This window comes from Rutilus rutilus (assembly GCF_951802725.1).
Source record: "Rutilus rutilus genome assembly, chromosome: 5".
NCBI lineage: Eukaryota > Metazoa > Chordata > Actinopteri > Cypriniformes > Leuciscidae > Rutilus > Rutilus rutilus.
This window is the reverse complement of record NC_140213.1, coordinates 46448421-46463689: the sequence shown is the minus strand read 5'-3', so window position 1 is coordinate 46463689 and position 15269 is coordinate 46448421. Positions and strand designations below refer to the sequence as shown.

Below are 15269 nucleotides of genomic sequence, written 5' to 3'. Positions count from 1 at the left end.
AACATGCTTTTGTCACCAAATGTCTTTAAGTTAAATCTACAATAACATATGAACACAATACTCACTCCAGTGTGTTGAGTTTACAGTGTTTATCCTGCAGTAGAGCAGCGATCTGATTCACTCGTGTGTCTCCTAGATCACGTTCACTCAGATTCAGTTCTCTTAGGAGCAACGGGTTTTTATTGCAAAGAATTTTAGTCAGATATTTACAGGCTTCATCTGCATCAGGACTCTGTAACAACCTGGACAAAGGAGAAGTATGCTGACATTACCTGCTATATAGTGATTTATGCTCACAATGTTGTGAAAGGGCTTTAGACATTTCAAAGCTTTCATAAATGTCTTTTTGACGGTTACATTTTTTTGTAAATATAGGACAGTATAGAATGGACAGGAAGTAAAGTGGGAGAGATGGGAGGACGGGATCGGGAAAGGTCCACCAGCCAGGACTCCAACTTAGGACGCCCGAAGTGCAACGGCACTATAACAGATTAATTATTTTCCAGCTAAAATTACACTTTATTACTTTAATAACACTCACCTCAGTGTCTTGAGTTGACAATTCTGATCCTTTAGTAAATCATCGAGCTCCTTCACTCCTGATTGTCCAGGATCATTTCCTGTGAGATCTAGCTCTATCAGGTGTGAAGGGTTTGATCTCAGAGCTGAAGCCAGAGCTTTATAACCTTCTTCTGTGATACTGCAGTCTGAAAGTCTAGAGAAAATAAAACTATAAATTAATTTCACATTATGGTTTAAGTTACTTCATTACTGCACAATACTCTGAATACAAAATATGAGAGATCACATTAGAGCTGAATACTTTATCAGATGCACAGCTAAGCCACTTCTGACTTTATTAATGTGTGGATTGATTAATGAATTATAATTAATTATTGGTCAGAAAGACTCCAAAATTTGATCATAAATGTAGGAAAAAATTTATTGTAGTTATGATTTTTTTTAAATTAGGTTTTTATTAGTTGGGTATCTAGAGAAACCGATAATATGCATATTCTGCATGTAGAAAAACAAATTATTCTATAGATGGATGAAATTTACATTCAATCTATTCATGCGTCTCAAGCAATCAGATTGTTATCTTAAGAGCTTTCATGTTCCATTCACAAAATGTGCCCTGGAAATTAATTCTTGTGCCTCATGGAAATTCAGTGGAGTTCACATTCCTAAAAGCAACAGAAATGTGCTGGATTTTATTTATCATCAGCTATCTTTAAAACCAAAACCTCAATAAGAAAGAGAGAGAGCGACATCAGCAATGGTAAGAGAATGATTGGGTGTCGAGCTTCAGGATGCAAAAGCAATCAAGTAGTTTGTTTTTTGTTGGACCCCACTGACTTCCATAGTATTTTCCTCCCTACTATGGAACTCACCGGGGACCAGCAACTGTTTGGTTTCCCACATTCTTCAAAATAACTTACTGTATAAGGTCAACAAAAGAAAGAACATTTTTGGCAAATTAAGAAAATGTTTGTCTAAAAACCTTTCTTGTTAAGGTTTGTATTTTGTGTGCACTGTATAGAACATAATGTCCTCTGTCAGTCCCATGCCTGTTTAAGTCACTGCTTGTGGTTGGTTACATAGATGGTAAAGGACGTTTTATACTTGTGCTACAATTGTGTGGCCTGTGCAACAAAACTTTCAACCTCTGTAGCACCAGTGCTATGTACAAAAAAGTTAAAGCTGCAGTCTGCAGTTTTTCCTCTTTGTCGCCATCTCTGTTCGAAATCTGCAATTGCAGTTATTTGCGGAATTATCAGCTTTACATGGGTTGTGCTTCGGCACGGCACAGCACGGATGAATCCTATGTTTTGAGGAGAATGTGCGGCTGTCAGTCACCGCCGGTGAGGATACTGGGATTCTCAATCACAGATTCTACTTTTTGGAAGTATGATCAACATAATCATTTTCACCGGAAAATGTAATTTGAACAAGTAACATCCACTTTTGTTCTGACCAACTAAGGGGAAAAAAGCATTGCAGTGAATCGCGCCGATTAAATAGAACGATCGCTTATCATATCACGTCAAACTGTGCAAATTATACTTTGTTCTCAAATTGTTAATGTTAACAACATCAGCATTGCGTGACTACATTTAATGCCCTTCTGATATTTATCCTTGTTTTCGCATGGGCCGGTTGCAGTCTCTATTTTTCTCCGAAGTCCAAAGTCTTTTGCGCTTTACAACGGATGATTCTCCAGTTGTCACTGGTGATTGTCGTTTGAACCTTTATGGATCCGCCATCAAATTGATAAGTTTAATTATAGCAAGTGCTGTGAGAAAGGGCTATAAACCTCCACCTCGAGCATCCTCACACGCATAGCCGACTAGCCGAGACTCTTCTTTATGTGGACAGATGTGACATAATGACACAAAGACATGCTCGAATTTCAGTGTCATAACTAGACATCAGTGTAAAAACTATAAATGTCTTTCTAGGCCTATAGTACTTAATTTAAATGTCTATTTAAATATCTGAAACGTCAAATAAACATTATGTGTTTGAAAACACTGAATAGTTGTGATATATGAAAAGCATGAGCGCGTCCGTCTCTGGCTCAGTGCCAACCAAAGCACGAAAGCACATTTGAATTTATCAGTGACTCATTGAACATTTTGTGATCGTATGGGTCAATGGGTTCAAATCAATCGCGTTTCGGGGGTGGAGGGGCCAAAGTGTTGTTCTCAATCTCTTTCTATAATTTTTACTAAAACTTCAAACAAACAAACCAAAATATAATAGACATGATTTTCTCAGGCCACATCCCAAATGTAAAATTAGATTAATTATTAAAAAAATTATTAAAATGAATACGTAATAATAAAAGTTAATGATAGTTGATGACAATAACAGTTCAGTTTATTCCCCTAATATTGACATGTTTACAGAGCAGAGGTCAACTTTCTATAATTCCAAAATGAGAGATGTACTTATTATTATTTTGTGCTGTACTATTTCAAAAGGCAGCAATAAATAACACTTTAAAATCTAAAAGTGTTCATGTGATTTTATACATTGCTGTGAAATGAATGAATGCATAATAATCGTGATAATCGTGAAACCGTGATTATTCCTCAGACTATAAACGTACCAATAAAATCTAATCGTTGCATCCCTAATGGTAATAGAGATTGGCATGGTAATGGATATGGCAATGTTAATGTATTTAGTCTTGGCGGAATAGATCTGCTACGCTGCTGCTGCTGCAGAGGAAGTATTGAGACTTGCTACTGCAAATGCCTTAACAGACAATGCTGTGAGCATGTAAGACATGCTGCACTGTAATATACATGAATTAATCCCCCAACAAAGCAGGAGACAAGAGAAAATGGCAGAGCACTCTTCAACACAAACTGATCATTTACAGGTTGTGCACCCAATGCCAATAAAGCTGTTGTGCAACAGCTGAAAAGAAGACTGTTGCTATACATTATAAAGCAATGTTTTACCCTACACAATTGCACAGGGTAATGGAGAAACAGACAATATAAGTTCTATACATGTGCTGATGAGTAATAAAAGCAGCGCTAAATTGGCAGATATGCATATAGCTGCACAATGATGACAAAGACAGGAAGGGATAGAGCCAAACTTATTTACATGATATTTTAATGGTTTTGTTTTGGTCCATCTACATCTACACTGATATGATAACGATACTATATTAAAATTGCTGAACGCCACAATATGGAACCCAAGCATGTTTTTCACAATGTAAATTCAAACGTAAAAAGTTAGGGGGGTTCGGGGGCATGCCTCAGAAAACTTGGATTTCTCTGACCGACAATATGTGCAATTTAAGACTTTTGAAGGCCAAAAAATGGATAAGAAATAGCTTTAAAACCATGTCAGTGGGCATTAGATTATTTGTCAATAACTGCGCTCTCCTCATCTTCATCTTTCTTTTTCTCTCAGTCTCCTTACCCTGCCCTATTTCTTCCTCTCCTAAAGCTGAACTTTGACTGATAGTATTTTCATTTTCATCTGTGTCAGTGAAGAATGTAAACATAGGCTCAACTGATATTTATATGTTTTATGAATCATTTTCTGAGACAAGTTAATTTACTCAAGGCTACCAGGAAAGATTTGACGGGTTTGAATTTAAAGCTTCAGTCAGAACCCGACAATCTTCATCTGTGATATCGCTGTTATTCAGACTAAATAATAAAGAGAAAACATAGTTTGGTTTTATCTACATATGACGGTGATGACATTGCAAAATATACATAACATAATGAGCAAGTTCACAATTATAATAAAAAAAAAATTTGCAATGATAATAAAACTTACATCAATGTGTTGAGTTTACAGTGTTTATCATGCAGTACAGCAGCAAGTTTCTTCAATCCTGAGGGTCGTAGTTTACATTTATTCAGATTCAGTTCTCTCAGGAGTAACAGATTTTCACCCAGAACTCTGTTCACAGACTGACAGGCTTCATCTACATCAGAATTTAAAAACCTGGAGAAGGGAAAATAAAGCAGGATTCAATTAAATTATTAACTAAACCTTTATTAAAAATAGCTTCTGATTGCAATTGAAAACAGTGTCAAATATTTTATGTTCAATTTACTTTGCAATGGATTGTTGTATTAACCCTTAGGGGTCCAACGTGTTTTTGGGGGCCTTGAGATGTTTTGACATGCCCGGACATTTGTGCTTTTTTTTGGAGCTTATAAACATAATAAATGGCAAAATTGTCATTACACTGTATTCAGCACAAACGGGGCTACCATAATATGTATGTACATGTTTGTATTTTTGAGAGAATAACATTTATGCAAGGTTATTGGAAAAACAAAAAAATTAAGTCTCTGAAAAAAAGGCCACAAAACACATACTAAATATGTGTCACCTAGAGTTTTTGCTTCAAAATGATGTGAAAATCATCCTACCTACTCATTCACATAAAACAATATATTGATTTAAATTTTGTAAGACACTTTTTGTTTAGAAAGGCAATATGTGTGGGGGCGTGAATGATCATGAATAATGCTTTGATTCACACCTGAGAAGACAATGACCAGCATAATGAGCCGCATAATGAGCCTTTCAGTCAGGTATGTCAACGGTATGTATGGGAACTAAAGAATGTGAGGACCAAAGATATACTATTATATATATATATATATATATATATATATATATATATATATATATATATATATATATATATATATATATATATACTACTCACAATAAGTTAGGGATATTGTTATTTACATGAGTGCTATTCCTATTTGGTCTGAATTTTAATGAAATAAGTAAAAGTATCCTTTGATATTACTAATAATGAATGAGAAGAAACGCCATTTTCATTAGTGTAATATTTATTACCCCAAAAATGTAGACAATAACAAGGGTAGCCCCAAATAACAAAAATTGACAATGTCAGTAGCGGGTGTTTCCACCATTTGCCGCAATGACAGCGACGTCTCATGCTCCTCACTAGCCTCATGATGTTGTCCTGAGGCAATGCGTTCCACTCTTCCACAAGTGCTGCACGCAGTTCTGCCAGGTCACGTGGGGGTGGGGTATGATCATCCAGTCTCTGTTTCAGCTGGTCCCAAACGTGCTCTATGGGGTGACGCTGACGACCATCATTTCTGTGCAAGGTGACCCGACACTCGTCAGTGTTGCTGGAGAAGGCGAGGTGAACGATACGCCGAGGTCAACATGGTCCCCAGGGTTAGCTTTGGTGGAGGAGGTGTAACAGTCTGGGCAGGCATCACCAGTCAGCGCAAAACTGATTTGGTTATTGTAGATGGCTCAGTCACTGCACGTTCTTACCTCAGAGACATCATAGAACCCATCCTCATCCCCCAATTCTGCCAGCACACCCCCAACTTTCTGTTCATGGATGATAATGCTCCATCACATCGTGTCAGAATTGTCACAGCTCGACTTCAGGAAGTCGGAGTGCCTCATATGGTATGGCCAGCAATGTCCCCTGACCTGAACCCCATAGAGCACGTTTGGGACCAGCTGAAGCAGAGACTGGATGATCATACCCCACCCCCACGTGACCTGGCAGAACTGCGTGCAGCACTTGTGGAAGAGTGGAACGCATTGCCTCAGGACAACATCATGAGGCTAGTGAGGAGCATGAGACGTCGCTGTCATTGCGGCAAATGGTGGAAACACCCGCTACTGACATTGTCAATTTTTGTTATTTGGGGCTACCCTTGTTATTGTCTACATTTTTGGGGTAATAAATATTACACTAATGAAAATGGGGTTTCTTCTCATTCATTATTAGTAATATCAAAGGATACTTTTACTTATTTCATTAAAATTTAGACCAAATAGGAATAGCACTCATGTAAATAACAATATCCCTAACTTATTGTGAGTAGTGTATATATATGTATGTATGTATATAGTAGTTTATTTAGAATATAGTTAACAATATAATCCAAATATAAATAAAAGTCAAAAGCACATTTTGAGTACACAGTCATACCTGGAAACAAATCCTGTTCAATATCGGCTATAATGGGCCATTCTACAGAATTGGTTCAAAGTTAGAGTTGGAAACATCTTGAAAGAAATGTGTCTTTTTCCACAAATTTTGTATGCATGCAAATTGTATAATATCCAAGGTACACATATCATGTAATTGTACAGTTAATTGAAACACAACAATAAATAATTTAATGAGAAAACTTATATTGACAAATTAAGATTTTGTTTACATCTATCTTGTAAATATATTTCAGTTGTAATCATTCTTTGTAAAAGGCATTAAGTTTATCTTACTGATTTCAAAGTTAAGGATTAGTTTGAATATACATTGGAACAAACACTATAACATCTTAGTTGATAATTCAATATACCTACTTTATTTTTGACAAAACATCTCATATTATATATTTAACATACGAGCAGAAATTGGCTAACAAAAGCTTCATTGATGGGGCAGTAGTCTATTTTACAGTAAAAACTTTATAATCTATCCAAAACTAGTCAACGAAATCTTGTCAAACACTCATATTACAATAGTTTTTATGATGTATTAATATAGGGCATATAAATGTTAATTTGCACTTTAGTATGTTGCTTATACAAATACATTTTATTTCAACATATTTCAGTCGATTTCATTCATCTCAGTATAGCAGTATAGTTTGGGAAAAGCCAAACTAGTCGATGTGTTCATGTAAAAATAGCATGTTTACTAATGTAAGTGCTTGTAGTAAACAAAAGTGCTCATCTGTGACATTCATTCACAAAGAGACACGCATAACACAGAGGATTCATATTTAAACTTTAAATATGTTTTAAAAGTCTTTTTGTGGTTTACAGACATTATTCCATATCGCGATTAGAATAAAGAACTTAAGAATAAAGAACTTACTATTCACAATCCTCAGCTGGATCCTCGAAACAAAACTGAAACCAGATCTTCTTCTGAGGTAAATTTTTCCAGGATTATTACTACGCTATTATTATTCCTCACAGCATCTCAAGATGACGTAAAGTACATGAATCTGATTAAACTTGATGTGTTTTAGCGAGTTGATGTGGGCGTTGGCAGGTTTGCATGGATCACCTCAGATCATTTGCATTTCAATAGCATGAGATCTCAGTAGGCGTGTTCACATTAGCAGATAATGAACTGCCATGAAAACGACTGACATCTCTCTCTTTTCATAAAGATTACATAAAGAGAATATTTGTTTTCATTTTGAATTAGATCATTTAAAAGTAGACACTTAAATGTTTATAAAGATTTTTTGGTCATGTAGTCTGACAAGTTTTCACTGAGTTTTGTTTAAATTAAGAGACGTGCTCCAGAAAAAAAGTTCACGGAGACGGCAGAAAGCACACTTATTTATTTTCTTAATTTTACAAAAGCACAATGTCTTGTTTTGATTATAAGTGGACAAATACAAAAGTAGACCTTTTACAGTAAATTTTTTTTATCTGTATTCTGTATGCTTTTTTATCTTTTATCTGTATATTAAGTCTATTTTGCTGCTATGTGAAAAAAATCCAGCAAAGCCTGTCGGCGCGATTGTCGACCCTAGAGGGTTAATGAATAATTCTATAAATAATTTGGCTGCTTATCATTTTTGTTGTATTATTTCATCACGTCTCACCTCAGTGTCTTGAGTTGACATTTCTGATCCTGTAGTAAATCACTGAGCTCCTTCACTCCTGATTGTCCAGGATCATTTCCTCTGAGATCCAGCTCTATCAGGTGTGAAGGGTTTGATCTCAGAGCTGAAGCCAGAGCTTTATAACCTTCTTCTGTGATACTGCAGTCTGAAAGTCTACAGAAGAGAAGAGAAAAATATTTCATCATCTGATAGAAACTTGTTTATGGAGTAATTTAACTCTGGACAAAGAGTAAAGAGAAATGTTATTATTAAAGCTGCACTATGTAACTTTTGGCGATTCAGGGGTTAATAAACAAAACTGCTTGCATCTAGCAGAAGAACATTGCAGCTGAAGCTACTTGTCTCTTTTTATGTGTATGGTGATTCATGCAGGTACAGTACTGTTCTACTCCGCAGTGGTTGTGACCCGACCGGCTAAAATAGTCAAAATATAAACACTTATTATAGTGAATCAGGATAAGACAAAAACATGGTTTGAAAAAGGATTCATGTTATACTCGCTCATTATATAAATTTTGAACACAACAAAGTTACATAGTGCAGCTTTAAAATAAAAAAAAACTGGTTTAGTGACCTTACCCGAGTCTCTCCAGTGTACAGTTTGTATTTTCTAATCCGTTCTGGAGTTTCTTCACTCCTGAATCCTGCAGATTATTGTTGCTGATGTCAAGCTCTTTCAGACTGGAGTTTGATCTCAGGACTGTAGCAAGAGCTGAACAGCTTTCCTCTGTTAGACCACACTTACGCAGCCTAAAATGATGAACAGAAGAGGGAGAATTTACAAACACAAAGTATTTGACGCCAACATGCTTTTGTCACCAAATGTCTTTAAGTTAAATCTACAATAACATATGAACACAATACTCACATCAGTGTGTTGAGTTTACAGTGTTTATCCTGCAGTAGAGCAGCGATCTGATTCACTCGTGTGTCTCCTAGTTCACGTCCACTCAGATTCAGTTCTCTCTGGAGTAACAGGTTTTCACCCACTATTCCACTCACATACTGACAGGCTTCCTCTGCAGCAGGACCCAAAAACTTGAAGACCAGTCTTTTAGTCCTGACAAAAAAAGTGGTTTACTATTCTGTACCCTGCCTCAACCACCATTAAAAAAGTGTTTTCATGTTGTTGTTCACTGGTAACCCTACTTGAACCCCAGGGCTCAATTATTGGTCCTTTACTGTTTTCCCATTATATGCATCCACTAGGGTCTATTTTAAACAAGTATGGGGTCTCTTTTCTTTCTTTTTTTTTTCTTTTTTTTTGAACAGGGACAATGTAAAATATACATTAACCTTAAAAAGGAGAGATGCATTATACCAGGTTGTAGCAGGTTGTTGCTAATTTCCACCTGTAGTCCCTGATGACACCCAAATTTATATCCCTTTGAAGCGTGATGATAAGCAGGCCTTAAAGCCTATTATGGATTGTTTGGAAGAACTAAAACTCTGGCTTGCGACTAACTTCCTGAGACTTAATGAGAGCAAAACCGAATTTATTGTGTTTGGTTCAAACGAACACTATGTACATGATTTTGAATTTGCATCTTTGTCACTTTATAGTACTACATGTGTCAGAAACTTGGGTGTTTGGTTTGATATTAATCTTAAATTCGATAAGCAGATAAGTACTGTGGTTAAGTCGTGTTTTTATCATCTTCGTCTTCTGTCAAAAGGTGAAGTCATTTCTTTCCCTTAATAAATTCGAAACGGCTATGCATGCTTTCGTTACATCTCGACTGGACTACTGTAATTCATTGTATATCGGTGCTCCACAGGCTTGTGTTTCACGTCTACAGTTAGTTCAGAATGCAGCGGCTCGGCTTCTTTATGGAAAATGTAAATATAATTCTGTCACGCCGGTCTTGATCTCACTACATTGGCTGCCGGTCAAATATAGAATTGATTTTAAAATTCTATTGTTGGTTTTTAAATCTATTTATAATAGATTTAAAGCACAGTACTTGTCAGATCTGCTACATCCCTACACTCAGTCAAGGTCACTTAGATCTGCTAATTCTGGACTATTGCAAGTTCCCAGGACAAGACAAAAAAATAGAGGTGATCGTGCCTTTTCAGTCATCGGCCCTAAACTATGGAATAGTCTCCCGTCTCATATCAGAACTGCCCCAAATTTATCTACTTTTAAGTCTACTCTTAAGTCTCATTTATTTTCTTTGGCATTTAATATATCTTGACTAGCTGTTTTATGACTTTACTTTCGTGTGTTACACCTATTTTACAGCTTGTGTTTTATTCTTAGACTATTATCATTACTATTTTTTACTATTACTATTTTTTTTTTTTTTTTTTTTTTTTTACAGCACTTTGGTCAACTTCGGTTGTTTTTAAATTGTGCTTTATAAATAAACATTTTATTGTATTGTATTGGTAACATGTTTAATTAAAATAAATAATTACAAAAAAAAAAAATACAGTGCATTCTAAAAATTGGTCGACAGATTATTTCTGAAGTAGCCTACTGCATGGCTGAAGTATTTCTGCATTAGGTTTGTTGTCCGCATTACAGTTCTATATGACTATAATTAAAATATTGCTTTAGAATTACATCAAGTGTGAAAATACACTATATCAGTGATTCTCAAACGGTGGGCTGCGGCTATTTCTGAAAATCACGACTCCTGGAGGAGACAGACCCAGCCCTGGCTTTGCTCTGTCCCGTCCACGCTATGTGACTGTGCGTGGACAGAACATAAAGCCTTCGGACCTCAGACCAGCTCTTGGTCTGGCCATCAGAAGGGAAAGGCTGTCTCCAAGCAGAGGATGGCCCACTGGATAGTTGATGCCATCACCTTGGCTTACCAAGCACAAGACGTGCCTTGCTCGCTCAGGATGCGAGCTCACTCTACAAGAAGTGTTGCATCCTCCTGGGCACTGGCACGTGGTGCCTCGCTGACAGATATTTGTAGTGTTGCGGGCTGGGCGACACTCAACACATTCACTAGATTCTATAGTCTACGTGTAGAGCCGGTATCCTCCTGTGTTCTCACCTCAAACGGGTAGAAGTACATAGAGGTACTCTATGCTCAATGTTGGCATGCTGCACAAAAAGTGCTCCAGAGAGTCCCTACGGGCTGACCCTGTTGAGTCCCGTCACCCATGGAAGCCGGACGTGGCGGAGTGTCCGGCGCCAAGCCTATATTCCGCTGTAAACTTGAGAACCGGGTCTAGGCTGGGTGCCATATGTGTGACCCAGAGGGGATCCCATATGTGTACTTTTCCACGGTTGCTCCTAAACGGAAGCCTGTGTCTTTCCCTTGGGAGAACCCATCTCTTACGAGGTTGTAGTCACCCTAGTAACTTCCATATGCAGTACAACCATACAGGGTTAGTCAATATGTATATCTCCACATAACTCCTTCGGGGAAGGATGTGGCTTCCGCAGCGTTCCTTTTCCAGTGTTATCCAGTAGTTTAACTGAGTGGGTTATGCGGAACAGCTGTGAATGACATTCTCTGTGTAAGCCCTGTCCCATCATCCTATTAGGGAAGAGAGATCAGGAGGCTTACACAGGTCACTGGAAGGGGGCAGCAGTCGCTTTGGTAGGGATTCCTATTCATCTGAAAGGGAACATCTCGGTTATGTATGTAACCCTCTTTCCTTGAAGGAGGGAACGGAGACGTCACGTCGCCACAACTGCTGTACCCCACTGCGCGGCCGGGTCACCGGCTCGGCTCCTCAGCGAAAAGCTGAAGATGCGATGCACCTGTTGCTCATTATATACCCCTGCTGCGAGGCAGAGCAGCTGATTTCAATTATCGCATGCCAACGTGCATAGGCTCGTTTTAGTTACACTCAAAGTAGATTGGCCTCACTAGTGAGATTCCTATTCGTTCAGGGAATGAGGGTTACATACGTAACCGAGACGTTTTGCATCATGGCCGCAGTACCACTTGGGGTGTGCTTTTTATTCAGCTTTTCCTAATATATTTGTATGTTTTTATTCATTTTACCTGGCAATGCATCAGAGTGTCTTCACTCACGTCAAGTCAAGTCAGTCAAGTCATCCTCATTTATATATCTTTACAGAGATAAACGTATAATTTATGGTAACAGAGATTTACTCACCACCATATTTCCTTTTGTCGTTTTTAATGCAGAGCATTAAAGCACTCAAAGCATCGAGTGGAACTGACGGGAGTCTGAGACCGTTTCCCTTACGAAAATTATCTGTTTTTTGGGGTATTGATTACCATTTGTATAACCACAATAATACCATAGTTAAACTATAGTTTTTGTAGCAAAACCATGGTTAATTTGTGGTTACAATGGAATAACTACTACAATAACATGGTTTTTGTTTGTTTTTGTAGTAAAACCATTGTTAATTTTCATACGGCAGAGTTCTCTTGTGAGTTGATGATGGGCGGGAACAGGCAGAATGGCAGAAGTGCCAATGCACCAATTACAACAAACAATCGTGAGTTCACGCAACAGTTTTGGACACACAGTTAAAGGGGCAGCTAAAATGACAGGAGCTTATGGACTTTTGAAGGAACAAAAACAAGTGGGTATATGCAAATATTAATCCTTTGAAGTTGTAATATGAAAACAGTCCTCGGCAAAAAGTAAGTATATATCGTATATGTGCGTATGGCCCCGACTACACCACTGCTGAAGATAGAGGAAATACATTGATATTACCTGCCATATAAATATTTCTTTCATAATATTTTAAAGGTCCTTTAATCATTTCAAAGCTTCTATAAATTTCTTTTTGACGGTTTAATTCTCTTCCAGCTAAAAACTATTGCATTTTATTGTCTTAATAACACTCACCTCAGTGTTTTCATCTGATTCCACAAACTCTGTTGTACATCATAGAGCTCCTTCACTCCTGATTGTCCAGGATCATTTCCTCTGAGATCCAGCTCTATCAGGTGTGAGTTTGATTTCAGAGCTGAAGCCAGAGCTTTATAACCTTCTTCTGTGATACTGCAGTCTGAAAGTCTACAAAACATGAAACTTGATTTAAATGTAACATTGTGTTTCAAATTAAATTATCAGATGAATTATAACTTAAACTGAATCACAATGATCAGTGCATGTAGAAATGTTCATCAAATACAATATTTACAAATTGTCTATTTTAGTTTTTTGAGTTTTGAAGTTTTCTTCCCAGTAGACACGTGACAATATCAAAATAAAAACATTTAAATACTGTGACTTCCTTCTCTGTGTCAGGAAGATGTCAAACAAAAAGCAGAGTTTTGTTTACGGAGGTGCTGTTCCGCCAGCGTAATCCACTGTCAGAGAGTGAATTTGCTAATTCATTCAGCCCATCTTCTTCATTCATTTAGGCTTCTCGTCTGTGTTGGGGTTGTTTACATCAGAGTGAGCATGCCTCTTTAATGCAGCAAATTTGAACCAGGTAATTCTAAAAATTAATTCTAAAAATCTAAATTTATAATACAGAAACTCTCTTTAATAAAATTGCAAACATTTTGAAGTGCCCACAACAACAATTATGTGCATGTTCATTACCGTACACTTGCACATCTACTTCCCACTTCCCAGAACATTTCGATGTAGCACTTTATGGTTAATATATTAACAGATAATGACATTTTATTAAGGCTGTTACATGTAACACAGTTAACACGTTTACAGTGGGGGAAATGATTTGATCCCCTGCTGATTTTGTAAGTTCGCCCACTTACAAAGAAATGAAGGGTCTATAATTTTTATGGTAGGTTTATTTTAACGGATAGAGACAGAATATCAACCAAAAAATCCAGAAAAACACATTATATAAAGGTTGTAAATTGATTAGCATTTGTTCGAGTGAAATAAGTATTTGATCCCCTACCAACCAGCAAGAATTCTGCCTCCCACAAATTGGTTATGTGCCCATGTGAAACACAGATTAGTCCCGTCACTTTAAGAAAGTACTACTAGCGCAGTGGACACCTGTCCACAGAATCTGTATCTTGATGAAACTACAAGAAATGTCTTACCTCTGTGCTTGCCAACAAAGGTTTCTCCACCAAGTACTAAGGCATGTTTTGCTTGGGGATCAAATACTTATTTCACTTACCGAAATGCAAATCAATTTATAACCTTTATATAATGTGTTTCTTCTGGATTTTTTGGTTGATATTTTGTCTCTATCCGTTAAAATAAACCTACCACAAAAATTATAGACCCATTATCGTCCCTGTCAAGTCGTGACTCGTGAAGCTCTGTCAAGTCTAAGTTTGTCACGGACGCTAGCTCTCGGCATCTCGAAAACGCCACATCGATATTGATTTCCGTTTTATTTCTGCTTTTGTCCCAAAGTCTGCTTGCCATGGTCCATAATGTTTGAACTAAACAACAACAGCGTGAGCGCGCCACTAGATATAACGCAGTTGTCCACGTCTGTCGCCATGGTTACTATGGCAGTACGAGTGGTAACCAGGGATAACGCGGATATTACGTCATTGACAGGCGACGAGTTACAAGGGACGGGCACTATTTAAAATTGTGAATATCTCTGAATGTACAAATTCTTGGAAACATTTAGGATAATGTAAGCACACAATTGAAAGAAATATATAACACTGTGCAAGTGTGTTTTGGATATTTAGATACTTAAAATTCTTACATATTGTACCTTTAAACACACTTTTGTGTATTCATGTTTGATATAATATATTGTTTATAAAATTAAACTATACATAATTTGACTTAACTTTAAACTTCATTTGTGCCGTTTTTGTGTCTACTTTTAAAGTCATAAAATATTTTTCAGTTTAATTTAGTTATTTTAGTTTTTTCCCCAATTTTTCTTACCAGTAACAAAAATCCTTTAAGTTTTCATTTTAGTTTTTGTTAGAGATAACACCACTGTTACGGGGAAAAGGTTAGTTCAGGGTAGTTTAGTATCCAATTCTCATTATTAACTAATAGCTAATTACTAGTTGCATATTACTAGGATATTGGCTGTTTAATAGTACTTATAAAGCACATATTATTGCCTTATTCTGCATGATCTCATTCTACATCTAATCCTACCCATACCTAAACTTAAATGCTACTGTCTACAACTACCTTACTAACTATTAATAAGAAGTAATTAGGAGTTTATTGAGGCAAAACTTGTAGCTAATAGTTAATAGT

At 36.9% G+C, this 15269-nt stretch overlaps 2 protein-coding genes across 2 annotated transcripts in view; both read right to left on the bottom strand.

Annotated features, from left to right (window-relative positions):
* The window catches only part of LOC311291143 (uncharacterized protein), a gene marked incomplete at its 5' end in the record, with an annotated part of 100882 nt that extends 95039 nt beyond the window's left edge, over positions 1 to 5843 (bottom strand). Inside the window, 5 exons of the mRNA XM_084410016.1 lie at positions 66 to 242; positions 542 to 715; positions 4315 to 4485; positions 5478 to 5663; positions 5815 to 5843. Coding sequence (XP_084266142.1) covers positions 66 to 242; positions 542 to 715; positions 4315 to 4485; positions 5478 to 5663; positions 5815 to 5843 — 737 coding nt within the window. The remainder of the gene's footprint in view (positions 1 to 65; positions 243 to 541; positions 716 to 4314; positions 4486 to 5477; positions 5664 to 5814) is intronic.
* A 1870-nt stretch (positions 5844 to 7713) lies between these two features.
* The window catches only part of LOC311291142 (uncharacterized protein), a gene marked incomplete at its 5' end in the record, with an annotated part of 50297 nt that continues 42741 nt past the window's right edge, over positions 7714 to 15269 (bottom strand). Inside the window, 4 exons of the mRNA XM_084410015.1 lie at positions 7714 to 8300; positions 8727 to 8897; positions 9016 to 9207; positions 12948 to 13118. Coding sequence (XP_084266141.1) covers positions 8123 to 8300; positions 8727 to 8897; positions 9016 to 9207; positions 12948 to 13118 — 712 coding nt within the window. The 3' untranslated portion in view covers positions 7714 to 8122. The remainder of the gene's footprint in view (positions 8301 to 8726; positions 8898 to 9015; positions 9208 to 12947; positions 13119 to 15269) is intronic.